General features: G+C 50.3%; 1 protein-coding gene across 1 annotated transcript in view; it reads left to right on the forward strand.

The window, feature by feature from the left end:
- LENG8 (leukocyte receptor cluster member 8) overlaps nt 1–26,948 on the forward strand; it is a 381,640-nt gene that overhangs the window by 155,395 nt on the left and 199,297 nt on the right. Inside the window, exon 8 of the mRNA XM_069636827.1 lies at nt 22,102–22,398. Within this exon, the coding sequence (XP_069492928.1) occupies nt 22,102–22,398 (297 nt within the window). The remainder of the gene's footprint in view (nt 1–22,101; nt 22,399–26,948) is intronic.

The following is a 26,948-nucleotide window of genomic DNA, read 5'->3' on the forward strand; positions in this document are numbered from 1 at the left end:
GGGACCCCGACGAGGGCGACTATGTGCAACAGGGGGGTGACGACGGAACTGATCAGCCTAAGCCGCAAACGCCCTGGTCCCCGTCGCCTCCACCCCAGTAACCTCCTGGGGATATCTCAGTGGACATCCTTACGGCTCTGCATACCCTGTGCTAGGAAATCTGGACAAGGATGCCTCTTGTGCTGGCGGCCCTGCCCGCGGCTCCGAGGGCATTGGAAGAACCACCACCCAAGAGTAGAGTTCACCCCCCCCTCTGCCGTTTCACCCCTCGCCTCCCTCTCACCCCCTCGCTCCCCCCCCCCCCCACCGAGGGATGACTGAACCGGACACAATGTTGACTGGCACGGACAACGGTGTGGGATCTCCCGTCTCTGCCGGCTAGATCTTCACCACCCGATGAGATTGATTCATTCCACGCCATGATCTCCAGGGCCGCAGAGCTGTTCCTGCTCGTCCCAGAGGAGGAGAAGAAAGAGGGTTTCCATTACCAGCGTAGGGAGGCGAAGAGGAAGACCGTCCTTTCGATCCCGTTGCTGGATGACCTTTGGGACAAGGGTTTGTCCCTCATGAAGAACCCTTTATTGGCTCTGGCGAAGAGGGATCGCTACGAGAAGTACAGCGTGCGCCGAAGTGTTTACGATCCCAGCCGTCTCTAGACTGTGGTTTCGGCGGCAGCCAAAAGTAGTCTTCGGGCTCATCCTCATCATCGAAACGGTGGAGAGTTTTCAGGAAGGCGAGGTGGCTTCGGACCACGTCATTACAATGGCCACGGACATTGCAGACACATGGTTCCGCCAAATGGACAACAGCATTTGCCTTCATCAGCGAGATTGGCCGAGGGCCACGAATTTCCGCCATGATGTTCAGTCGAAGGTGTTGGACATGCCCTTGGACCTGGACAATTTGCTTGGAAAGACTGCGGACGAGTCTCTGCAGGCCATCAAAGCGGACACTGAGGCGGCTCGTGCCCCAGACACGAGCGAGCAACGGCGGCCGTCCTTTCAGACTTGTGGAGGGAAATCCCAAAGTTCCTCTAAAGGATTCGGAGGAGGTGTCTTGTCCTACCGCCAGACCCCGCTCATCGGCCTAGGAGACCTACGTGGGCTACGGCAAGTCGGGAGGTGGAAGTAGTTGTCGCCAAAGCCCCCAGGGCGGTGCTTCGACGTTGAAGCAAGATTGAGCCGGCTGTGGAGTCGGGCCCCCACCTATGCGCCCTAGTTGGAGGCCGGCTGGCAAACTTGATCTGCGTGTGGAATACCATCTCCACCCAACGTTGGGTGCTGGACGCTCTCGCCCACGGACACACCCTAGAGTTCCAAAAGAAGTGTCCAAGGATACCACCAGTGGCCCATTAGGAAAATCACGTCCCTCAGCTGCTGCTGGAGGTACGGGCCATGTTAAGAAAGTGGGTGATCAAGCTCGTCCCAAAGAGGCTCCAGGGCTCTGGAGTGTGTACTCGTTGCTTCCTCGTCGGAAAGAAGACCAGAGGTGGAGGCCCATTCTGGACCTCTGCTGTCTGAACAAGTACATAAAGTCCCAAAAGTTTCAGATGGTGACCATTCAGCCACATGCTAGGACCGCTGGAAGAGAGGGATTTTCTATCGTCGCTGTACTTGGAAGATGCCTATTTTCACATCCCCATACACAAGGGACACTGCAAGTACCTACGCTTCGTGGTTCAAGGCAAACATTACCAGTTCAGGGCGCTTCCCTTCGGGTTGAAGTCGGCGACGCGAGTGTTCAAGTGCCTGTCCCCGGTGGCGGCGCAGCTACGTCTACAAGGGATCCACGTGTATCCATACACAGGCTGGCTCATCCGGGAGAACTCCAGGGACATCGCTGTCGACCACACAATGAAGACGGTCCAACTCCTGTCGGAACTGGGGTTCTCGATCAACTTTGCGAAGTCCTGCTTGACTCCATAGTAGGACGCACTGTTTCTGGGAGCCTGACTCAACAGTGTCGTGCCTGGCGTCTCCATCAGACAAAAGGTATTGTGGCCATCTTGGGCAAGGTACAATGGCTGTTGGCCCTGAAGGTCGCATGGGTAAGATCCATCAAGTCCCTACTCGTCATGTCGTGCATTTACCTCATTCGGTTGTGCACGCTGTGGATGCGTCCTCTGCAGGAGTTCCTCGACACCCGCTGGATTCAAGTGGAGGGGAGCTTCGAGGACAAGATCACAGTCGAGAATTTCAGTTGAGCGATACGGTGGTGCGGATTGCGTGCACTTCGAATGGCTTGTCCTCCCACGTATATCTCATCTTACGATATTCGTATCCTGCCAGCTGCGCTGCTTCGGAAAAATAATTCTCGGCAGAGGGCGCTGTGCACGAGCACGTGGCGCCGATGTCCCTCGACGGGCTCCGTACCGCGTCGACGTCACCATCAGTATAAATAGCTCGTGCCGCGCCCATTGGCTTTAGTTCAGTTTTTCTGATTGCTTTGCTCGCGAACGGCGAGCTTCGAAATTTTCTTCCACCCCTTCTACTCCCAAGACGGGGTTCAAAAAATGTATTGACTGCGGATCGAAAAATGACGATTACAGATCTTCACTGCATTTGTCTTTGGTGCCTAGGTTCAGACCATTGAACCGGCTACTGTGGCTCCTGTCTGTCGATGACAGAGAAGGCCCTTCGTGAGAAGAAAGGTAAACTGGCGGTGGGGCGGGAAGCTTACAAGGCCGCCAAAGGCCTTGTCAAAAAAACATGGGCAATCGAACTTCAAAAGAATCAGATCGCCGTAAACATTCTAAGAGGTCTCGATCACACAGTAGATCGAGATGCTCTTCATCTTCCTCTTCAAAGAAGGTTAAGAGGAGACCTAGATCTCTCTCCTCTTCCTCTGATACGTTTACCGAATTGGTACGATGTCAGACTAAGTCGGATTCCCCAAGAAAATGGGATGAATTTAGAAGGAAGATGATGGTCTTTGAGAATGCGGCCTCGACCCCCTCAAAGAAGCCTCATAAGAGCCAGACCCCAGTCGCTCTGTTGGACGACACAGGGAAGTCAGGAACTACTGTGGAAAGATCAAGTAGTAAAGGTGAACCTTGAATCTCGAGTCGATGTCGAAGATTCGAGAATCAAGAGTTTCCCCGACACTGACTAAAAAACATAAGTCGTTGAAGCCCTCAACGACTTTGTCAGCTCCGACGGCATCGAAGCCAAAAGCTTTTTCGACACCTTTGTCGAAGACGTCATCGATGTCTTCGAAGACTCGTTCGATACCTTCGACCTAAACTCAAGTACAGGAAAGGAGATTGACTCCTTTACCCAAGTCAGACTTCTTTTAGTCTGTCTTCTCTGGGGAAGATGTACTCCTTTTGGAATACAATATGGTACCAGAGAGGTCCCAGAATAATTAATCGATCCAGTTTCGAAAATGAGACCTGTGTGACACCTGTCACTGTGCTAGTGGCATTGATACGTCACCAGAGCTAGAGTTTACAAAACCTGACCCTGCAGAACATGCAGATTCAGGGTACAGGAGTCTAATGAATAGGGTTGTTGAATACATGGGCTGGGGTAGAGCCTCACCCACATTTGATCAGGATTATATGACTGATATATTTGACCAGGGCCCCCAGGAGGACCCAGTTCTCCCCTTCCATAGGGCACTTCAGATAACAGTAGAAAAAAACTAGCAAGTTCCTGATACTGTTGCTGCAGTCAACAGTAATTTTCCAAAGAAGTACAGAACTTCTAGTTCTGACCCTGATTATTTAAGTAGGCATCCCACTCCAGCAAGTCTGGTTATTCAGGCTGCAACTTGGTCAAGACAAACAGCCAATCCATCTATCCCCCCGGATAGAGAGGATACGAAGGTGGATGCTTGGGCCCGTAAGGTCTTTACCTCTGGTAGCATGGCTCTCAAGTCAACTAATGCCACCTGTACCCTGGCCAGGTTTACCCATACCCTGTGCGACTGCATTTCGGCAGTGGCTGAACATATTCCGGAAGGTGAGGAAAGGGAAGGCTTCCTGAATATTGTCAAAGACAAAGGAGGCAATGGGGGAATATCTCCACTGTGGACTGGATACTGCTGATAGTATCAGCAGATCCGTGGCTGCAACCACATTGTTACGTAGATTTGCGTGGTTGAGGAAGTCTGGGTTTGCGCCAGACGTGCAGGCCAGGCTATGCAACATGCCTTTTGATGGCTTTAGGCTGTTTAGTAGTAAAGCTGATGAAAGCTTAGAAAAACTACAGACCACAAAAGCGGCGGCTAAATCTCTTAGCGCCTCTATGCGACAGCCTCAAACCTTATTCGGGGTCATCTTCCTGGAGAGATTGTTCTTTTCGGTACTACTCCTCTTTTGGTAGAGGAAGAGGACAGGCCATACAAAGGGGCAAAAGAAATGTCGCTCGTGGTGGATGAGGAAAAAGTGAAAAACCAGCCTCCGGAACGGCATCTTTGCCCTCAGCCGCTCCTGCAGCCGCCTCCAAGACACTCTGGGCCTTATCACACAATACCCTGGTGGGAGGCAGAATCTCTCAGCATCTGAAAGAATGGTGGGGCATTACTTCAGATGCTTGGGCACTGGAGACAATAGCTCAAGGTTACTGCCTTCCCTTTCTAAAAAGGCCTCGGGACCATTCACCGGGAACCAACTATCAAATTTGCACCCTGCTAGAGAAAGGTGCAATAGAACATGTACCTGTAGCGGAGAGGAACAAGGGTTGGTGGTACTCTTACTTTCTCATCCCAAAAAAGGACCGAGGATTGAGACCCATCTTGGACTTAAGAAACTTTAACAAGTTCCTCAGGAAGGACAAGTTAAAGATGGTAACCCTTGCTCAGATCCTTCAGGCTCTCCAACTCCAAGACTGGTTTGTATCATTGGACCTTCAGGATTCTTGCTTTCATGTACCAATCCATCCCAAGCACAAAAAGTACCTGAGGTTTGTGGTTGGCGGTTCTCGCTATCAGTTTCGAGTTTTGCTATTTGGGCTAACCTCCGCCCTGAGGGTTTTCACCAAGCTGATGGCGTTTGTGGCAGCAAGTCTCAGAGGGGGGGATTCCAGTCTACCCCTACTTGGACGATTGGTTGATCAGAGAGCGTTCTCCCAAGCGAGCTCAGGAACATCTGTCGATCACCTGTCACTTCCTTCACAAACTGGGTTTCTCCCTCAATTACAAGAAGCCTCACATGATACCATCCCAAAACTCTAGTTTATCGTGGCAGTCTTTAATACTTCCTCAGGGAAAGCCTCACCTCCCAAGGTGAGAGCTCTCCACATTCTGCAGATGGTAACAAAGTTCCAGAATGCCCAACATCTACCGGCCTTTGATTTTCTGAGGTTGCTCGGCCTCATTGCATCCTGCATTTTTCTGGTGCCACAGGCTAGACTGAGGATTGGATCTCTTCAGTGGGCCCTCAGAACGCAGTGGTCCCAGTTCCCGGAGTATGTTGGATCTTCTGCAAGTACCGAGCACAGTTGCTCAGGATCTAATAAGGTGGGCTACAGGTACAAGTGGAAGAGATTCGCCCTTTGGTGCCGTACTCAGAAGATCGATCCTCCACGAGTCACTGCTCCGCAGGTGCTTCATTATTTGTTGTTGGCCAAGTCAGGACTGGACCATGCTCCCATCAAGGTTCATCTGGCGGCTAACTCACGCTAAAACAGATCCCCTGGATGATCATCCTTATGGTCGCATCGTTTGGTCAAGGAGTTTGTCAAAGGACTGTTTCGCTCGTTCCCGCTGGGGAAGGCTCTGGCCCTGGCGTGGGAGCTCAATGTGGTGTTTACTAGGCTCATGGGTCCACCGTTGGAGCCTATGCATTCGGCGCCACTGACATTTTTGTCGTGGAAAACAGCGTTTCTTGTGGCCATCACCTCCGCACGACGAGTGGGAGAGATCCAGGCCCTCTTGTAAACAACCGTACTTGCATTTCACAAGACTAGGGTGCTCCTTCATGCCCAAGGTGCCGTCGGACTTTCATCTAAACGAGCCTTTGGTTTTTACCTGTATTCTTCCCGACACCTTTGTCGCCGGCTGAGAGGACTTTGCACTCACTGGATGTGGCTAGAGCGCTGAAGTTGTATGTGGACTGCACAAAAGTTTTCGGAAGAAGTTGCAGCTTTTTGTGAACTTTAGACCTGTGAACCATGGGAAGGCCCTCCTTCCATTTCCAGGTGGCCCTCCGGCTGCATCACCCATTGTCACTGGTTGGCAAACTGACCGTTGCCTGGCAATCGCTGCAACTGCAGCGTTCCTGTCTGGTGTGCCCCTGCTTGACACCTGCAGGGCCGCTATGTGGCGGTCGACGCACACTTTCACGAAGTTCTACTACTGCCAGACCCCATGCTGGAGAAGGAATAAGTTACTTACCTGTAACTGTTGTTCTCCAGCATCGGTCTGGCATGGATTCACATGCGAACCCTCACGCCTACCCCTCTGCAGCTCTTCTCTTGGTCCTACTGCCACTTTACGTGCTACCAAATCTGAAGATGGCTGCCAGAGATGGGGCTTGGGTAGAGGGCACTGTTAGGCAAGGTCTGTATAACAGTGCCCTGTTATACAAACAACTAAACACATAGTAGGACTACAGGTGTAAGCAAAAAGACAAGAGGGAATGTGAGCTGTAAGGGTGTTACACAGGGGTCTATTATTGCAAGTATTCAAATAGACTTACACTTATTAATTTATTTCAGTCAGTTATAAAACATTCATTAGAAGGAGGCAATCTATATCACAAATATACTTCAGTACTTCACAATATTATGTTCTGAGGCTTTTATACTATTTTGAAGGAGGAGCAAAAAGGCATATGTTAATAAAACAAATATTAGTTTCTCTGAAACAGTGCAAATAGTTTTGAGTTCTCAATTCAATAAGTAGGAGTTCATTCAGTGCAATAAGTTAGGCAAAAGTCAATGGGCTAAAGTCTTCTATAGGATAAACGGTTCTGGAAGTTAAACGGAAAAGTCTTGGCCAAAATTCTCATAAGTAGTTCGTAAAAGAAAGATTCATATGTTGGGACACAAGCTGACTGGGCCTGCAAGTTGCCAAAGTTTCAAGCACTTTCTCAGTGACAGGTAAGTTCTCTCGTCGGGTTTTCACAGTATCTTGCAATGAAGATAAAGATGCAGCTGAAAACGTCGTTCTCCAGCATGGGGTCTTGCATGGATTCACATGCTCATGAATATTCCCCGTCAGGCCGGGAATCCTCGGTATAGAAAAAAATCAGTATCAGTTTCGTTTCTGATCTCTTTCACAGTAGTAACCAATCACTGGTCTCTGGGTCATACTGCCCCCAGCCAATGACTGCCCTTTCCCTAAGCCCTGCCCCTGGCAGCCATCCTCAGATTTTTACCGCACGTTCAAGTGTTGGGAGTCCTTGTGCTGTAGCTCTCGAGCTTTTGCTGCGTTTTCGCGCTTTTTTCAGATTTTCTCATTTTTTCGGTTAATTAGAGCCTCAAGCTCTACCGTTTCTACATCCGATCAACGGGGATCCGTTTAGGAGTTTCTACGCCCCTCAAGGGTGAAGATTTTGTCGAGTTACGCTTTTGGAGGATTCCAAAAGTTCCAAGGCCTACTCGGACATGGCCCAGGAGAAAGGGAGCTCGACGCCCGGGAAGCTGTTCAGGACCTGCCCTGGATGCCAGCTTCCGAACGTTTTCAAGGAAGACTAGCATTCGTTATGCCTCTACTGTCTCCATGAGGACAAGACGCACCAGGAAAAGGACTGCGCGTTTTGTGGGAACATGTCGGAGCGGACCATGAAGAATCGCCACCTCCGTCTCGCCAACTGGCTGGAAGATAAGAGCCCGCCAGGCGAGAAGAAGAAAAAGAAGTCTGAGCGGTCTTCTAAGTCCGGCGACGGGGGCCCAACAAAAGGCTAAGCACCGCGGGCACCGGGAGCACCGAATGGTCTGGCTCCTTGGCTGCCAGGCAGGGCGCATCCTCCCCGGCGCTATCAACCACGAGCCAACACTCTGGCTCGGGTAAGAGGAAGTCCGAGAACCCGGCGAAGCTTCTGGAGAGGCCCCGGTCGATCTCGAAGATTCTGGCAGAGGGGGAGCGAGGCTCGGACCCTCCCCCCAAGGTGAAGGCCCCGATTCTGGCAGAGGGGGAGCGAGGCTCGGACCCTCCCCCCAAGGTGAAGGCCCCAGGCGTACAGAAGGTGACGTTGGCCTTAATTCACCCTGCTAGGACCTCGATTGAGGATGTCGCCACGGCCCTGGCTCAGCCTGTGGAGGCTACACCAGTGGAGGCGCCCTCAGGTACCAGTCTCCCTGCCACTGCAGAGGGAGTCGTCTTTCAGGCCCATCGAGAAGACCCCCATGAAGTCCTCGTTGGAAAGGATGGGGGAGGGGCTGGTGGCCCTCGTGGATACAGACACGACCTCTGAAGAGGAGCTCATCCAAGTCGTGGAGGAGGCCCAGCCGATCGGGAGGGATCCCGACGAGGGCGACTGTGTCGCAGACGAGGCTCCTCAAGGGCCTTAGCTCCCATCGTTTCCGGCGCCGCAGGACACCTCAGCGGCCATTTTGTCAGCCATCCAGTCCTTATGCTCGGAGATAAGGACTAGGTTGCCCCTTCCCCCGACGGAGGTACCTGAGCCAGACCCGACGGGGGAACCGGAGGCAGGACCTTCGGAGAGCCCACCACTTAATAGGAGGAGGACGCATCCTAGGCCTCCTCTCCGCCTCTGCGTCCTTCTCTGCCTTCCCCCCGGTCCACTACCCACGGGGATAATACAGGCATGGACACGACTACGACAGGTACGGATGACGACGGAGGCGACGACGGGACATGTCGCCCCCCTGCCCGGGCGTCCCCGCCCGACGAGATTGGATCCTTCCACGCTATGATTTCCAGGGCATCCGAGCTCTTCCAGCTCTGCCCCGAAGAAAAGAAGGAAGGGTTCCTTTACCAATGGCGCAAGGCTAAAAGGAAGACGGTCCTCGCCGTACTGCTTCTTGAAGACATCTGGGATGAGGGACTTGCTTTCCTCAAGAACCCTGCAACGGCTCTTGTGAAGAGGGACCGGTACGAGAAGAAGTACCGGGTCGCTGACGCTGCCCCCTTGTGCCTTAGGGCGCAACCTACGCCGGATTCGGTCGTTGCGGCGGCCAAGAAGAAAGCGGGGGGGCCATCGGCCTCGACTTCAACCTCCCCACCGGACGGCGAGGGTAGGAAGCTGGATGTGATGGGACGACGGGTCATCTCATCTGCAGCGACGACCATCAAGGTGGCCAACACCCTGGCCATCGTAGCCCGCTACGACAGGGAGTTGTGGTTCATGATCGCCCCTCTGTTGGACTTCCTTCCGGACGCCAAGAGGGCTGAGGCCTTGCAAATCTTACAGGAAGGTGAGATTGCCTCGGACCACGCCATTACGGTGGCTACGGACATCGCCGACACCGGTTTCCATCAGTTGGGCAACGGCATTTGCCTGAGACATGACGAGGATGGCTCAAGGTGATGGATTTCCGCCAGGACGTACAGACCAAGGTTTTGGACATGCCTTTCGATGGGAACAACCTTTTTGGCAAGGCGGTTGATGAGTCCCTTCAGGCGATCAAGACGGACACGGCTGTCCTTTCGGAGCTCCGAAGGCAGACAGGGTGCCTTCAAGGGAGCCGGCAGCAGCTCCTCTACGTACCGTCAAGCAGCAAGATCTTCGTCGCAGGAGGCCTACAGGGGATGCGGCAAGTCAGGTGGATCCCGCCGTCGTCGCCAAGATCAAGGAGGCAAAGCGGCCTCCAAGCAAGATTGAACCGACCGTCGGGTCGGGCTCCCGCCAAAGCACCCCGGTGGGAGGCCGGCTGACAAAGTTCGTCGGCGTGTGGGAGTCCACCTCCACCGACCGTTGGGTGCTGGACGCCCTGGCCCTGGGGCACGCCCTCGAGTTCCAGAAGAGGTGCCCCCGCATTCCTCCCGTGGCCAGGAAGGAAAATCACGTCCCTCAACTGCTGTTGGAAGTAAGGGCGATGCTCAGGAAAGGTGCTATCGAGCTTGTCCCGAAGAGGCTTCGGGGCTCCGGAGTTTACTCAAGATACTTCCTCTTCACTTGGTCATACTGCCACTTCACGTGCTACCAAATCTGAGGATGGCTGCCAGAGGCGGGGCTTAGGGAGAGGGTAGTCATTGGCTGGGGGCAGTATGACCCAGAGACCAGTGATTGGTTACTACTGAGAAAGACAGATCAGAAATGAAACTGATACTGATTTTTTTTCTATACCGAGGATTCCCGGCCTGACGATGGGGAATATTCATGAGCATGTGAATCCATGCCAGACCCATGCTGGAGAACAACAGTTACAGGTAAGTAACTTGTTCCTTCTTGGCAGTTCCTGCAGATCTCGCTGTTCCCGAGCCTCAGTTGTGGGGACAAGAGGGAGGACGTCGGGGGACTCCTGCACTGGGACTGGTCGAAAAGCTGGCAAAAGCAAATCTTCAATTCCGATAGCTGTAGTCAAGCACACAAACTGGTGTCCTTCTCCCTGGCTATTCGGTTTCTTGCAGGAAAATACAACCAGCTCTGAGAATAATATCCAGGTGGCTTATGAGTTGATTGGCCCCACCAACTCAAAGGGAGAAGTCGTCCTTGAAGGGCTTCTGTCGAGGTGAACTTGGTGTTTCGGACCTCCATCAGGGCTTCATCGGGCAAACCAACGGCCCAGGAGTTGCAGCAGCCGTTCTCTTCCAGCTCGTCTTTGGTTCTTTAGTTCCAGTGGTCAACTCTGCCTTCCAAGCCAAGAAACTCGCCTTTTAAACAGTTTTCTCCCTTTCATTCCAGCCTAGCTGCCACTCACCCAGCTGGGTAGCTGTCCTTGCTAGATAGTCAGCCAGCCAATCGCACCAGAATGCATTTGGGTCTCCTAGGAGACTGAGCACAGGAGGTTTCGGGCACCTGCCTCACTTCCTGCCCACCCCAGACACTTGGTTGACAGAGGCGGTCTTCAGTCCTGATGCCTGCCTAAGGCGTAGGAACAAAGGGACCAAACATGGTTTGGCGCGCAGAGACAAACTCTGGAAGGACCGTTCCAAAAAGAAATTGCATCTTGGAAAACAAGGCTCCCGCGTTTTAACCGCTACTGGTGTTCACGGTCGGGAAAAATCATGGTAGTTCGTTGTGAAACAACTGCCACCCGCCTTTTCGAGAGGAAAGGGTAGCATTTGACTGCTACATGAGTTTCTAGACATGGGGGATACCAAGTACCCCCTCCAGCACTCTATTGTAAGATAGTGTGTGATGGGTCTAGGATGTTGGAAAGACTAGTAAAGCCAATTTCACTTTACTTTCTCTGGGAAACAGTAGTTTATCCCAGAGAAGGTATTTAAACCTTGGGACAACCTGAAAAAGGCTTCCCTGTGTCTCTGCACTGAGGGTGCTGTGAGACACATGAACAGATGATGCCTAAAACTCCAGTCAAAGGACACCAGAGTAAAATGTACAGTAAAATACATGAGTCGGAAATAAGCTGTCACTCTCTACAGGTAAAAAAAGTCTTCTAAATCCGGCAACATTGCTGGGGGTCTCTAAGCTGCAGGGAATGAGCACATTTATGAGAATTCTCCCTAACCCGAATTTATAGAGGATGTTTAGTAAATTCTGGGAACCATCTTTTCACACACTTGCTTATGTGATTGTCCAAGGCATGGAGTGTAGTGCGTTTGTGAAAATGAGCTAAAATAATGTGGCGCCTGTGCGTGGCCATTTTGGACATTCACTTCTACTACCGCAATGAAAACCTGTGTTTTCGGGGGCTCAGTAAGCAAACGTGAATTTTGCAACAGAGGCAAGGTCTTATAACAATGTCAGATGAGCTAACTGTGGAGGATAGCTGATGTATTGTCCGCTGAAGGATGAGCTAAAAGGAGTCGGAGCGCTCTGAGAAGGGTTGCTGGGAACAAAGGCCAGCGAGAGAAGCTAGGTTTTTTCACTCTTTGCTCCCCATGCTTGCAGTATGCTCTATTCGGCCGAGGGCAATCTGTAACCGTGAAGGGGTGGGGATTCCCCCATAAAAAGAAGTTATTCCTCATGGAAAACAGAGTTGGACCCCAAGTGATGCAGTCTCGCTGAGGGAGAGGGAGGACGCTCTGGACCCCTTTATTAAGAGTGATCTTTCTGCCTACCTGTTCTGGGACCAAGTAGTGTGGTGATGTTCTTTTTCTTTATTTATAATTCACTGTTAGTTGTGTGTATGTATATAGAGTAAATACAGGCCCTGTAACAAGCCATTTTTCTTATAACTAGTGGTCTAAGTGTGATTTCTTGTCTACCTGAGTCCAAGTACTTGTTTTGTTAGGGTTCGTCGGATAGGGGGCTGAGGTCTCTATACGTGGCCAAGAAAAAAGCAAAACAGACCCTAGTCTATCAACCTGCCAAGTCCTGTGAAGAATCTGAGTACAGGGTTTGAATTGTGGCAATACTTACCTGAACCCCTTTACTTCCTTTTGAAAGTTTAACTTTTTAGATTAGTTTGGCTTTGCCATTGCGTGTTCACACAAGCACTCCAAAAGTTGGGAACCCGTTTGTTAACCAGTTTATCTCGTCCCCTGATACTTGGAACTGTTCACTGGACCCCAGAGACACTACCGTCCTTTTTGCAGCTTCACAAAACTATATGGAACTTTTGGGCATAAGGCCCCATACATCTTAGGGATGGACTTCTGAAGTTGGGGCTGAATCTCTGTGGACTAGTAGTGCTAATACTAATCTTTAACTTCTTTTTCAGAAGTGTATGTATTTTGCCCTACTACAGTAATAGTATGTATCTCATTTTTAGTATGGAGTGAAATTACCTATTTAGTAGTCATTTTTCAATGTTTTTGTCCATAAGTAAAGAAGTATATTTAAACCAGTTTGTCAAAGTGTGTTCCTGGACTATTTCACGGTGTGCTCATTGGGGAACCCTTAGAAGTTCACTACATCTTGAAACTTTGCCTAGACCACTCACCTTGCTACCTTGAACTGGTTTGGCTACAGCACCCAGAGTTGTCGTTGTCACAATACTACATTGGCCTTCTATACATCTGTGCACCAGGTCGGAGTGTAGAAAATTAGCCCCTAACATCCATTAATCCACTGAAACCCAGCAAGCTATCCTATTGACCGTGTTCTTGAGACATGACCAGCCGCTTACTGCAGTCAGAAATTGCTGAGATATTTCCATCAATTTGGCTCCCTTTTGAAACTGCACCGAAGGGTCTCTTAGCCAGGCAGGATCTTTAAAAATTGTGGTTGTAACATTTCCTATTGAGTCTGAGCCATGGCTAAAGGAAAAGGTCTGTTGGTACATGTTAGGGAGAATTCTCATTCTATGGCTAATTTCCCTCACCTAGTGAGTCCCCCGCAGCTTTGCTGGATTTCTTGAGTTTATTTTTTCCACTTGGTAAGAGTGTGAACCTTTTTCCCACTCTTACATATGTTTTGCCATATGTATTGCTATTGTTTGTGTGAGCACACCACTCCATGAGCCCCCACTTTTTGTGTTACACAGCACCTTCAGTGCAGTGACACAGGGTTGTCTTTGAGACTTCCCTCTGACACCATTTTTCTGGGGCTGGCTACTGTCCCCCAGAAACAGTTAAAGTTGCCATCTCCTTTATGTAGTCATTTCAAACTACAGACCCAGTACACCCCATCTTACACGGATTACTGGAAAGGGTTAATTCCTATCCCTTTTTGTCTGTGCCTCTGAGCTTTGTTTTGCTCTTTTCACATTTAGACTTGGCTGGTGGCAGTGGTATCTACCCTAACTTTTCTACCGCGATTATACTACATAAACGTGGTACTGTTCCAGGCTATTATATTAGCCTCGAACATAAACCCGCTTGACCAAATACTTTCTTTTGGTTCTGGTCTGGTGTATTCGCCATTTCTTTTTGTTAAAGTCCTTCTTGTGTTTTACTTTGCGCTGCTTTGTTCAGTCTTTTGGCAGGCTTCTACGAAGAAGCCCTCCTTTGGCGCCTTGGTGTCTAGGTGGATTGAATGTGCAGGAGGGGTGTAGTCACCCCCTGCACACGGTCTCCTTGGAGACCCAAGTCGCACTTTGTGTCCATTGGCTGGAGGGGTTGTCTGGGCTGGCCAGCCCCCCTGTTGTGTGATTGGAAGCCAGGCTGTGTGAATGGGGGGATTTTCGCATAAAAGGCAGGACTCTTGGGCTGGAAGTCAGTCGCCACTGGAACTGCAAGGAACCGAAGAGAAGCGGAGAAGACGGTGCTGCAACTACCGAGTCCCGGTGAAGCCCTGCTGCAGTCCTGAGCGATCTACCCTTCAACGACCAGAGAAGATCCAGTCTGGAGTCTTTTTCCTTTGAGCCTGGTGGGATCAACCAGCTCACCTTCCACAGGCAGAGGATTCTCTTCTTGGTCGAAATCGCTGCACACAGCTGTAGTGGTCCGAATAGCCATCTGAAGAGCCTCTCCTGTTCTAAAGGAGCACACCTTTTATTCACTGTTGCTTTTGCTGCTGCTAGCTTCATCCCTGGGTAGTGCAGATCGCTCCAGACATCCTTCTTGTCCCCACGTCTGAAGCTACAGGAACTACCAGGAACAACTGCCATAGCACCAGCTCTTCTTCACTTTGAATAAGGTACTGTGTCCAACATCGAGGAATTGGGGTGAACCCTTTTCTCCTCACTAAAGGCTTGTCCTGATCTTCCTTCCCTCTTATAACTTTTGCTTCCTCCTTTGACAATATCTAAGTACTCCTGACTATCTCGAATCGTGAACTGTACTAACCTTGTGATCTTCGGCAACAGGAACCCTGTTCCACTTGACACTTGCGCAGGCCTATTGACTTTAATTCACTTGTAGGAAAGTGTCTTCTGATTCGATCTGCTTTGACAAAAGTATTGGCTATGATTTTTATCCCCACCTCTTGTGTTGATTCATGTGCTAAGTGTGTTTTAACTCTGGTAACATTGCTTCCCGCGGGTACGCTTATCTTTAGTAAGACCGAAATCTCATTACTGTCAAAAAGTGATCGCATATGTACCGCCGGTAAAGTCCTTGTTTCACAACACCGGTCTGTCAAAACCAAAGGTACTTACCTTGAATTGTTCTAAACAAGGGGAATTGGTTGTGTGTAGTGTATTTGAAGTGTGGTTTTAATTTAATAGAAGTGAAGTGTTTTATGAACAGATGGTTTAAAAATAAATTTCTGATGTTTGTTAATCTGCTTAGAATCACATGCTGTGCATAGGTCCGACATCCAGTGGTCACTGCGGAGTATTGCATTTTGTTTTTCGTAGTCGAAAAGGGGACGTCGACAAGGCGTGTCTGAAACACTATCCCTATAGTGACGTGCGTTGTACCCACAATCCCTCACGCGTCGAGGTCCCTCAGATTGTTTTTTTCCGCCCAGCTTCTGGTCGCCTTCACACGGAGCTCCTCGAGAGACATTGCAACTCCTCGACCTTTGGTCGTTTTTTCTCTAATATTAATAATCCCCCCCCTCGACGCAGTTGTAAGCTGTTCTCCGCCGAAAAGAATCTTCGACGGAGGGTCGAGCGGAAGAAATCCTTCGGCGCTGCCGAACACGTGGCCTGGCCTCGCAGGCCATATACAGTAGGGAGAGTGGGGTCGTGGGACATCTCTGGGTCTTTTCTGAGAATGCCTTTCCCTTTCCCCTTCCTTTCCCTTGGGGTGTTTATCGCGATTTATTGCCTCGGCTATGGAGAGGACACCGTTTAGGTTTTGCCCACTTTGTAAAGGCAAATTCACTTGGAAGGACAAGCACTCACGGTGTAACCGCTGCTTGCCCCTCGATCACAGGGAGGAAGGGTGCGCGGCTTGTCGGCTTCTTAAGCCTAAAACTCTAAAAGACCGAAGGGTTAAAAGGTGGGCGGCCTACGCGATGTCGAAGGCCGGAGGTTCACCCGCCGCTGCTACCACCGACAGTGACGAGGAACGCGATAACACGACCTCCGCTACGGAAGTCGAAACCCCCTCTAAGGAGCGCTTACGCGCTTCGTCGTCTGTCCCCGGCCCCGACGGGCTCGGCTCACGCCCTGCTTATGGGGATGAACACCCCGGCGACACAGACGCACACAAAGATCCACATAAACACACAACCCACGGCTCTTCTTCGACGAAGTCGAAAAGACCTTCGGCGCCCAAGGAGACGCAGGTTCCACCGGCGGCCTCCTCGGACCGTTCGGGTTCGAAGCCCCTCTCGCAACCGCAGCCGCGACCTGCGACTGGGCTTTCGGCAAACAAGGGCGCTGCCACCAAACCATCGGCCGGTGCGCATCAACAGAAAGCGCAGACCGCCGTAGAGCGTTCGATACCCATAGCGTCGAAAATTCAAGCTTCCGCCGACAAACGAGTCGCCGACAAGCGAGTCGCCGATAGCTTAGCAAGGATCGCTGTAGCCGACGCCCAAAAGCGTACGCCGAAGATTACGTCGAGCGTTACGCATAAGTTAAAGGATACGCCGAAAAAGCCCGAAGGGAAGCAGGGACTACCCCCTTCAGTCAGGGAGTCTCCCGACACACCTGAAGGTTTTTCGGAGGGCGACGGGACACTTTCCTCGACGCTTTGGGAGAGGTCGAGCCATTTCGAGTTAAATAACCCTATGTTTCCCCCGCCAGACCGCTCTGGGGTACCCCATGAAACAATGGAAAGACTCCACCTCTGTATGGAGAGGATGGAAAGGTTCATGAGCACCCAGGCCTCTCAAACTCACAAGAGGAGCAGAGAAGGGCCTCAGGAGGACCCCACGGCCAAAAATCCGAGGCTAGTCGATCCCCAGCAGGACACAGCCTCAGACTTCCAAGATGTATATGACCTCACTGGGGAGGAACAATACTTCGAGGAAGAAGATGATTTCATGGACAATGAAGAACAGAACCAGGAGGAATGTCTGGAAGACAGAACAGACATTATAGAAGAAGAAGAAGGCTTCGGGGTTAACCCAGAAGAGGGACCTTCACACCCCTGGCAATCACCATCAGTGTATTCCGACACTGATGTCCTAAACCTAACTCCTCCGGACAATTCTCCAGTTAGGAACACGTCTCCAATTGACGATCAGCCCACGTTCAATGCACTGTTGCGCAGAGCAGCAGCGCATTTCGAACTCGACACCGGGGAACTCTCTCCAGAATTGGACTTTGTAGAAAGAGTGATTAAAGAAAAACCCCCGGTCAGCCAGACCATTCCACTCCTCGCTTCAGTGAAGAGAAGGATCATACCTTCGCTGTCCACTCCCGCAATGATCAGAGGGGTCAATCCACGGATTGAAAAACTTTTCACTCCTTCACCCTCAGACCCCCTCTACATTAGGGGACATTCCATTCCGGATTCCCTAGTGGTATCTAATACTAGAAAGAGGGCAGGGGTACCACTTTCCACCAGTGAGGCACCCCCTGACAAGGAGGGCAAGAGGCTATATGCCCTTGCAAAAAGAGTTACTTCCTCGGCTGCCTTCTCAGCAAGAATTGCCAACAACAATTCCTTGCTTGCAAGCTACGCAGACGCGCAGTGGGCCAAACTGCGAAAAGACGCAGAGGAAGCACCGGAGCCTTTACGTACGCGCCTACTGTCAACTATTGGCGAAGGAACCCAAGTGAACCAGAGCATTGTTAAAATCTCTCTGGACGCGGCAGAAACAGCAGGACGTTCCTTGGTACAAGGAATACTCCTAAAGCGCCATGTATGGCTGCGCAACTCAGGCTTTAAACCAGAGACACAGGCGTCTTTGATAAATAAACCTGTCGAGGACGCTAACCTCTTCGGAAAAGCGGTAGATGAAGCCCTAGAGATGGCTAAAAAAGAGTTCGACACTATCAAGACTCTTGACCAAATCTCTAAGCCCACTACCAGGTGCGGCTATGGCAACAAACGCTTTTTTCGTGGCCAACGCCAACACCAACAACAAAATCAACATCAGCAATACCCTGCCACCAATTACCAAACCAATAGTGGGCAGTACAGCCAAAGAGGCCAACGCCGGGGCAAAGGGAGGGGTCGGGGATCCACCCCCAGAGGCTCCCAAGCCCCCAACAACTCCAAGTGACGCGAAGATTCGCGTCCCCTCCCATGCAACACCGGTCGGGGGCCGGATAACATCCTTTCTTCCTGCATGGGAGGAGATAACTTCAGACCGTTGGGTACTTTCCACCGTAGCCCACGGATACTGTATCGAATTCAACAGTTCCCCATCCTACAGACCCCCGAGGGGACGTCGCATGACACCGGAACATCTTGCCATCCTTCTCCAAGAAGTACTACAACTGCTGGAAAAAGGAGCCATAGAGGTCGTGCCTCTATCTCAGGTAACAGAAGGTATTTATTCAGTGTACTTCCTTGTACCCAAAAAGGATCTAACCATGCGCCCTGTATTAGATCTGCGCCCAGCGAACAAGTTTATCAAACCCCAAAAGTTTCGTATGGTAACCTTACAGGAAGTAATCCCACTGCTTTCTCAGGGAGATTACACGACAACATTGGACATGAAAGATGCATACTTTCATATTTCAATGTTGCCAGCGCACAGAAAATACCTCAGGTTCATGATAGAGGGCAAACACTACCAGTTCAAAGTGCTACCCTTCGGCATAGCATCAGCACCAAGGGTATTCACGAAGGTGCTGGCAGTGGCAGCGGCCCACCTGCGCAGGTTGTCCATCCCAGTTTACCCTTACCTCGACGACTGGCTCATAACAGGGGATTCTTACGAAACATGCTTCTCCAATACCCAAAAGACAGTAGACCTTTTGTTTCAGTTGGGCTTCTCCATCAACGAAAAGAAGTCCAGTTTAGACCCCAGTCAAATCAAGCAATTCCTAGGGGCTCTAATTCAAACAAAGGACGGCCTCGTCTTCCCCTCCAGAGAGGGGGTCCAAAACATGCTGTTTCAGATCCCTCAATATGTAACCGGTCGAGAGGTGACGGTACGCAAAGCAATGCGCTTGCTAGGAATGATGGCGTCGTGTATTTATTTGGTACCTCACGCGCGCCTGCGCATGCGCCCAATGCAAGAGTGGCTCAACAGCCAGTGGTGTCAGGCCAGCGGACTATGGGAGGATCTAGTTGTGGTCTCGCAGGCCTTAGTTCTCTCGCTACGGTGGTGGACAAAGGAAAACATGGAAAAAGGGAAACCCTTTGCCACACCCGCGGCGGAAGCCACTCTAACCACAGACGCATCCCTCACAGGATGGGGGGCGCACCTATCCCATCAGACTGCTCACGGAGTGTGGACTCCGAACGTAGCATCCAAACACATAAATCTACTGGAGCTACTAGCTGTGTTCAAGGCGCTAAGAGCCTTCCAGGAACACCTACAAGGCAAAACAGTAATGGTCCTTACAGACAGCACCACAGCCATGTACTACATCAACAAGCAAGGGGGCACCCACTCTCCAGGCCTGTCCAAGCTGGCCCAGAATATATGGAAGTGGGCTCTCAAACAGGACATGTTCCTACTATCACTACATGTACCCGGGGAACTCAATCTGCTAGCAGACAGTCTCAGCAGAGATTTCCCCCTGCCCAAAGAGTACGAATGGCGCCTGCACGAAGACATCGTCTTCGACGTCTTCACACAATGGGGATTCCCAGAAATAGACCTGTTCGCAACCCTGGAAAACTCACAATGCCTAAGTTACGCCTCCAGGTACCCCCAGAACCAATCCAAGGGGAACGGTCTGTCGATGCAATGGTCAGGGAAATGTGTTTACGCTTTTCCCCCGACTCCCCTTCTCAACAAAGTGGTGCACAAGATGCACCAGGAACAAGTGACCATGATACTAGTGGCCCCAATGTGGGCACGACAACCATGGTTCGCTCACTTGATGGAGATGTGTCTATCCCCACCAGTAAAACTCCCCTGCCCGTACAACATGCTGTCTCAGGACAAAGGCAGGACTCTGCATCCATGCCCCCAGAACATGAACTTAGCAGCTTGGCTCCTGAGATCATAGAGTTCGGACATCTACAACTCCCGCAAAGATGCATGGACATCCTCAGGGAAGCCCGGAAACCGAACACTCGCCACTGCTATTCTAGCAAGTGGAAAAGATTTGTCATCTGGTGCAGGAGTAAAAGCATCAACCCTATTGACTGCTCTCCCACACATGTGGTCCTATACCTGACCCACCTATTGGATTCAGGTCTAGTGTTTAACTCCATTAAAGTCCACCTAGCTGCACTTTCTGCATACACCACTTCCCAACTCAAAGTGTCGTGGTGGAGGATCCCTGTTATAAAGGCCTTCATGGAGGGAGTAAAGAGAATACACCCCCCGATAGCTGACCCAGCTCCCGGATGGGACCTTAATGTGGTACTTACCAGACTCATGGGCTCTCCATTCGAACCCATGCACAAAGCATCTCTTAAACACCTCACGCTTAAGACTGCTTTTTTAATAGCTATCACCTCCATCAGGAGAGTAAGTGAACTTCAGGCTCTTTCTATTCTAGACCCCTTCGTTACAGTTCACAAAGATAAAGTGGTTCTACGCACTCACCCTAGGTTTGCTCCGAAATTTATTTCTAAATTCCACGTAAACCAATCTATAGAACTACCAACGTTCTTTCAAAATCCTTCCAATTTGGGAGAAAGGACTCTGCACACACTAGATGTACGCAGAGCGGTCATGTTCTACATGGAAAGAACCAGACCACTGAGGAAGACTAATCAGTTCTTCGTCTCGGTGGCAGCAGGAAGAGAAGGAAATGCAGTTTCAAAATCCACTATTTCTAGATGGATTGTTCAATGCATCACTCTCTGCTATACTCTTGCTAAGAGAGAACTGCCCTTTAGGCCAAGAGCACACTCTACTCGAGGCACGGGGGCATCCATAGCATTCATTGCAAATGTTCCCCTTGAGTCCATCTGCAAAGCAGCTACCTGGAGTTCTGTGCACACCTTTACAAAACACTACTGTCTAGATACACACTCTAGATCTGACTCCCAGGTGGGACAGGCAGTATTACGACACCTTTTCTCTACTGTTCCTTCTCATAACCCACCGCCAACTCCGGGTACTGCTCGCTAGTCTATGCACAGCATGTGATTCTAAGCAGATTAACAAACATCAGAAGAGAATGCATTACTTACCGTAAAGGCATTTCTGATGATTGTATCTGCTTAGATTCACATGCGCCTCCCTTCCTCCCCGCTCGGATGGAAGGAACATAGACTTCCTTTTATATATCTCTCTCTTTTCTGTACTCACTCACGTCTAGAAGGCGCCCTCAGGGCAGAAAAATACAAACAGAGGGACCTCGAAGCGTGAGGGATTGTGGGTACAACGCACGTCACTATAGGGATAGTGTTTCAGACACGCCTTGTCGACGTCCCCTTTTCGACTACGAAAAACAAAATGGAATACTCCGCAGTGACCACTGGATGTCGGACCTATGCACAGCATGTGAATCTAAGCAGATACAATCATCAGAAATGCCTTTACGGTAAGTAATGCATTCTCATTCTTTTTAACCAAAAACCTTGAGTCAGTGTTTGCTTGGGTCACAGTTATTGTAGTCCTTTGTGTAATCTCTACTTCTGCTCATTTGCTCTTGAGATAAGTCTGGCTGCTCCGCTATTGCTACCTCTTTAACAGTGTAGTAAAGGCTTGTACCAAAGGTGAACTTGTATTACCACTTCTAGTTTTAATTGTGTGTAGTGGTCCCTAAGGGCACTGCACAGGATTCTGCCTAACAGTACCCTGTAGCTCCATTTGATACCAGTCTTATTACTTTTTTCAATTTAATTATTTGGTGGATCCCGCACTAGAGTAAACCACATTCATAACTCTCGAATACTTCCTTTGCAGACTTGAGAATTTGTAATAACCAAATAAGTAACCTGTTTAAAGAGATATTGTATATTTGTATATTTGTATATATGTTTGTGCAGATCTCTTATGCAAATTAGGAGTTGCGCACTATACTACGTAGATCACCTAATGAGCTTGCCTTGCTCAGTGGGCTAGGGCATTCACTGGGTGAGCCCAGGAAAGAGTATGCAATAGCCTTTTATACTAGGATTATGAAAGGAAAGCCATTGCATAAACCTAGGGCTTGACAGTTTAGAAAATGACTACTGTTGATCTGAGTTTTCTATTCTGTTCTTAATTCAGTTACTAGATCACTTTCACTGAAAAAATATACGATGCTGTATTTCTCTTAGGTCTGCGAAAGAAGAGATGAAGGAAAGCCCTAAAAAGAAAAGGTGGGAGGCATCTTCCATGCAGAACCAGAGGGGTACGAACTTGTCCCCTCGAGGTACAATCACAGTTACACAGTCTCAGAGGAACATCACTTCAAGTGGTGGAGGTGGTGTCCTACGTGGACGTGGCACAAGCTTCCCTACCAAATTTGGCAACCGAAACGTCTTCATGAAGGAATCTAGCTCTTCCTCCAGCACTGGGTCCAGGTCCAGATCACGATCCACGTCAAGATCACCACATCGCCGCTACAAACGCAGGTAACCCAGGATGAAAACTTCAGTATCTTGGCACAAGAATTACACTGCTTCATTTTATTTAAGTGTTTAGTGTTGGAGAGTTTGAGGACATCATGAAAGAAGACGGACAACATACTTAAAGTACAAACAAAAGTTATTAACCTAAATGTCAGGATGGTTGAAGGCCTAACTTGCCCTATACTGATGTGGGATTTCCCCTAACTGAAAAAAACAAGGGAAATTTTGAGTCGGAGTTCAACTTAAGTCTATTTGTGTCTAAAACCTATTCTTGCCCTCACAACTAAAGCTAAACAATGTTTAGGGATGTCAAAGTCAAAAGATATGTTGTTTGATTCAAGTTCTGAACCTCTTGCAGCTCACAGCCTGCTTTCAGCTCCCCTTCCTCAAGCATAAGAAAGTTCTGTGAAAAAGTCTCAAGATTACATTTCTCCAGCATGGGGTCTGGCATGGATTTGCCTGCTCACTAATATTCCCCGTCAGGCCGGGAACCCTCTGTAAAAGAAAAATCAGTTTCACTTTCACTTACAAACTGTCTTTCTCCTAAAAACCAATAACTGAGCTCTGGGTCATACTGCTCCCAGCCAATGGCTAACCCCTCTGGCAGCCATCTTCAGTTGTTTACCGCATGTCTAAGTGTTGGGAGTCCTTGTTTTGCTCTTGAGGCGTTTTTCCACTTTTGTTGCTAGTAAAATCCTATTTTTGTTCGAGCCTGTGTGTGTGTGCGCTATCGTTTCTTCATCTGACTAACCGGGACTGGTTTTTTGGCATCTTTCTTCGCCCCTCAAAAGCGGAATCGTCCAGTGTTTCTTCTATGAAGTTTTCCAGAAGGCCTACACCACACGCCGGACATGTCGGAGGAGGACGGGAGTGGGGGGGAGGGGATCCGTCCCTCTTGAGAATCTGCATCAGCTGCGGGTTTGAGGAATGTATTCGTGGAGGACAAGTATTCCCAGTACCTTTGTCTTCACCCAACACACAAGGAGGAGGATTGCGAGATCTGTCGTTGCTTTAACAAGCGCACTATTAAGGATCGGCACATCAGGCCGGCGGCGTGGCTCAAGACTAAGGCATGTACCGCGTGTGGTTCACAGGGGCATGCTTCACCCGGATCCAGCCAGTCAGAGTGGGCTTCTAAGTCCTTTGAGGGTGCTCCACCAGTGGGGGGGGGTCCAAGACGAGGCTAAACACTGCAAGTCCGTTTCTGTTGGGGTCGCCGCGCAAGCGCACTCTCCAGCATCAATCACCAGCCATCGCTCCAGTTCTTCGTCGAAGAGGAAGTCCGCTACCCCTGGGAAGCTGTGGGAGAAACCGTAGAAGGCCAAGCAGCAGGACAAAGTGTCTGACCTGCCCGTGAAGCCCCCCAGGTGATCCAGGCTAAATCGTCCTCAACCATCGAGTGGGTAGCGGCCTCCCTTTCAAAGGCAAAAGGGGCTGACCCAGTCCAGTGTGCCCAGACAGTGACCAGCGTGGCCCTTCCTCCCAGGCGGGAGGCTTCGGCCAAACAAGTGTAAAAGACCCCAGATAAAAATATGCCGGCCCTAAGCCCGAGACCGACTCTCCGACACGCTGGTGTCGGAGATACAGAAGAGGATGCCGACGACAGCAGCCCTGTTGACACCGGGGCCACCACCACCAAAGAAGCAGCACCCTTCGCCTCTTCACTAGCCACCATACTTGCCCCCCCCCCCCCTTACATCCCTTCCCCAGGGGATGGACACAACGACATTTCTCCACCCGAAGGGTTTTGCCCCCGGACAAAGTGGGATCCTCTGATTCTGTTGTCCGCCAGTGAATCACAATTCTTCCAGCTCACGCCAGAGGTGATGGAGGGCTTGCTGTATCGGCACCAGGAGGTGAAAAGGAAGACCATCCTGCCAGTGCCCCTCCTGGATGACGTCTGGGATGAGGGTCTGGGACTGCTGAAAAACCCTGCATCGGCCCTGGTGTTGGGTAAGATTGTATGTAGTAACCTTTTGCCAGCTATACAAGTAAAGAATGTATGAGTTTTTGGAGGGACAGATCGTCACAAAGTCAGAGGGTAAGAAGAGTCTTCGTGGAGCCTTGACAGCAAATGTCCATTGAGCAAAGTCTAGGGGAGCAGAAGCGCTTCTTGAAGATTAGCACAAAAGTCTTGCACAATGTTAAAGAGATTTTGTTGAAAAAGATATTGCTGTTGCTTCACAAGCTGGGAGGCTTGTGAAGGGCAAAGCTGCAAGCAACTCTGTAAAAGGCAACAAATGCAAGTCTCAACTAAGAGCAAGCAAGCTGCACAACAAGAGATAAGTACCCCTTAGTTCACAGTACCTTTAATCTGAAGAAAAGGTTCCAGTTGTTCCTGGGCCTCAGGCGTGGGTACATGAGGGAGAACGTTTGGGGACTCCTGCACTACGATTCGAAGGTCGGCGGCAGCAATGCAATGGGCACACTTCAGATCAGCAGCACTTCGGCTACTCGCAGATGGCACCACCGCGGTTCTTGGACACCTTGTGGGCTTCCTTAGCGTCTTAGGATCTTACTGGAGCTCGGGTCCAACTTAAAAATGATGCGCTCGTTTCTGGAGGTTCCATCCCCTGGCACTCGTTCCAGCATCCGCAAAGAAGTACAGGCAGCAGGGAGAAGGTTTCCAGACAAGTTTGTGTTGAGGCTGATTGGTCCCAGCAGCCCACAGGGAGAAGTCTCCGCTTGCAGGGCTTCTCTAGTCGATCAGAATTCGGAGCTTCAGCAATACAGCACGGCTTCACCGGGCAAACCAACAGTCCAGGCAGTTACAGCAAGATGCTTTTCCAAGTTCTTGTTCGGTTCCTTCGTCCAGTGGTCGACTCTGCCTTCCTTGCAAAAGACCTCGCCTTTTATTCAAGTTTCTCCCATTCATTCGCAGCCTAGCTATCACTCGCACATCAGGGTGGCTGTCCTTCAAGGACAGCCAGCCAATCACCTTTTGGGTGTGTTCTAGTAACCAAGGAGACTAAGCACAGGGAGTTTTGGGAACCTCCCTCACTTCCTGCCCTGCCAGACACACTGGAGCCAGATGCTGGGTTCAGCAGTGAACCCTGCCAAAGATAAAACGAACAAAGGGACCGAATCTGGTTTGGCGCACAGAGTAAATCTGAAGGACCTTTCCAACAAGAAATGGCGAAAAAAGACTGGGTCCATTTTGACAAAATGGGCACCCATGGGTGCAATACTGCAGCTGAGGAGAGGATACAGACTGCAGTAGAAACACACAATGGTAGGAAAAAGTAAACCACTGCCACCAGGCATTAATTGTAGAAGGGTAACCTAAAATTTTAAATGAGAAAGTAGACCAAGGGGATTTCTGCCGTTCGACAGACAATCTTTTAACGGGGCATGCTGCAACAGCACCGTCCTTTCGTTCCCTCAGGAGGTAAATTGTGCAGATTTAAGGGTTTAGGTGGAAGTTTGTCGTCGTACCACCAAAAAGAAAGAAGACTGGGGGCTGGATGCCCATTCTCAATCTAGGACGACTCCACAAGTACATCAAGTCCCAGAAATTCAGGATGGTCACATTGTAACACGTGCTTGGCTAACTGGAGGAGGAGGACTTTCTATCATTGCTGGATCGAGGATGTGTACTCCCACGTCCCCATTCACGAAAACCATTGCAGGTTCCTGCGCTTTGTTGTCCAGGGGAGGGACATCCAGTTCAAGGCCCTTCCCTTCGGACTGAAGTCGGCGCTCGGTCTTTACGAAGTGCCTGGCCGTGGTGGCGGCCCATCTGCACCTGCAGGGAATGCATGTGTACCCAGACCTCGACGACTGACTCATCCGGGCTAAGTCAAGGAACATCACCGTCGATCACACGGAAAGGACCGTCCGGCTGCTGACAGATCTGGGGTTCTCGGTGAACTATCCAAAGTCCTGCTTGATTCCATCGGAGGATGCACTGTTCGGGTCCAGGCTCAACACGGTGCTCCTGCCCAGTGATATCCCACCCCCACCGTAGGAGAGAATAGTGACCATTTTGGGCAAGTTGCAAAGGCTGTTAGCACTGAAGATCGCCACAGTGAGGACCATCACGTCGCTGCTCGGCAGGATGTCGTGAATCTTCCTTATCCGGCTCTGCAGGTTGCGGATGCAACCCCTTCAGGAATTCCTGGCTTCCAGGGGAGAAGACGCCGCATATCAACGTACTGTAACTAGGAGCAGTGTTTTGGGCCCTGAAGTCGTTCCTTCAGTCCCTCAAGGTGGTGAGTGTCGTCACGGACCATACCATCAGTGTTTTACATCTGGAAAAAAGGGGGCGCCAGGTCCCCAGCTCTTTCCAACGAGGCGCAGGATTTATAGCACTGGGTCTTGCATAAGAAAGAGCAGTTCTTGAAGTAAACAGTGAAGTCTTTGCCAAAGTTCTCAGAAGTAGTTTGTACGAAAAAGAATCGTATGTTGGATCACAAGCTGATTAGGCCTGCAGGTTGGGAAAGTTCCATGAACTTTCACCACGAGAGGTAAGTTAAATCGGGTTGGCACAGTACCTTAATATGAAGATGCAGCAGAAGACGTTGGTTTGTGGCAGTTCCTGCAGATCTTCTTGT

Source organism: Ambystoma mexicanum, chromosome 1q (assembly GCF_040938575.1).
Source record: "Ambystoma mexicanum isolate Mex_15411 chromosome 1q, UKY_AmexF1_1, whole genome shotgun sequence".
In the NCBI taxonomy this organism is placed as follows: Eukaryota; Metazoa; Chordata; class Amphibia; order Caudata; family Ambystomatidae; genus Ambystoma; species Ambystoma mexicanum.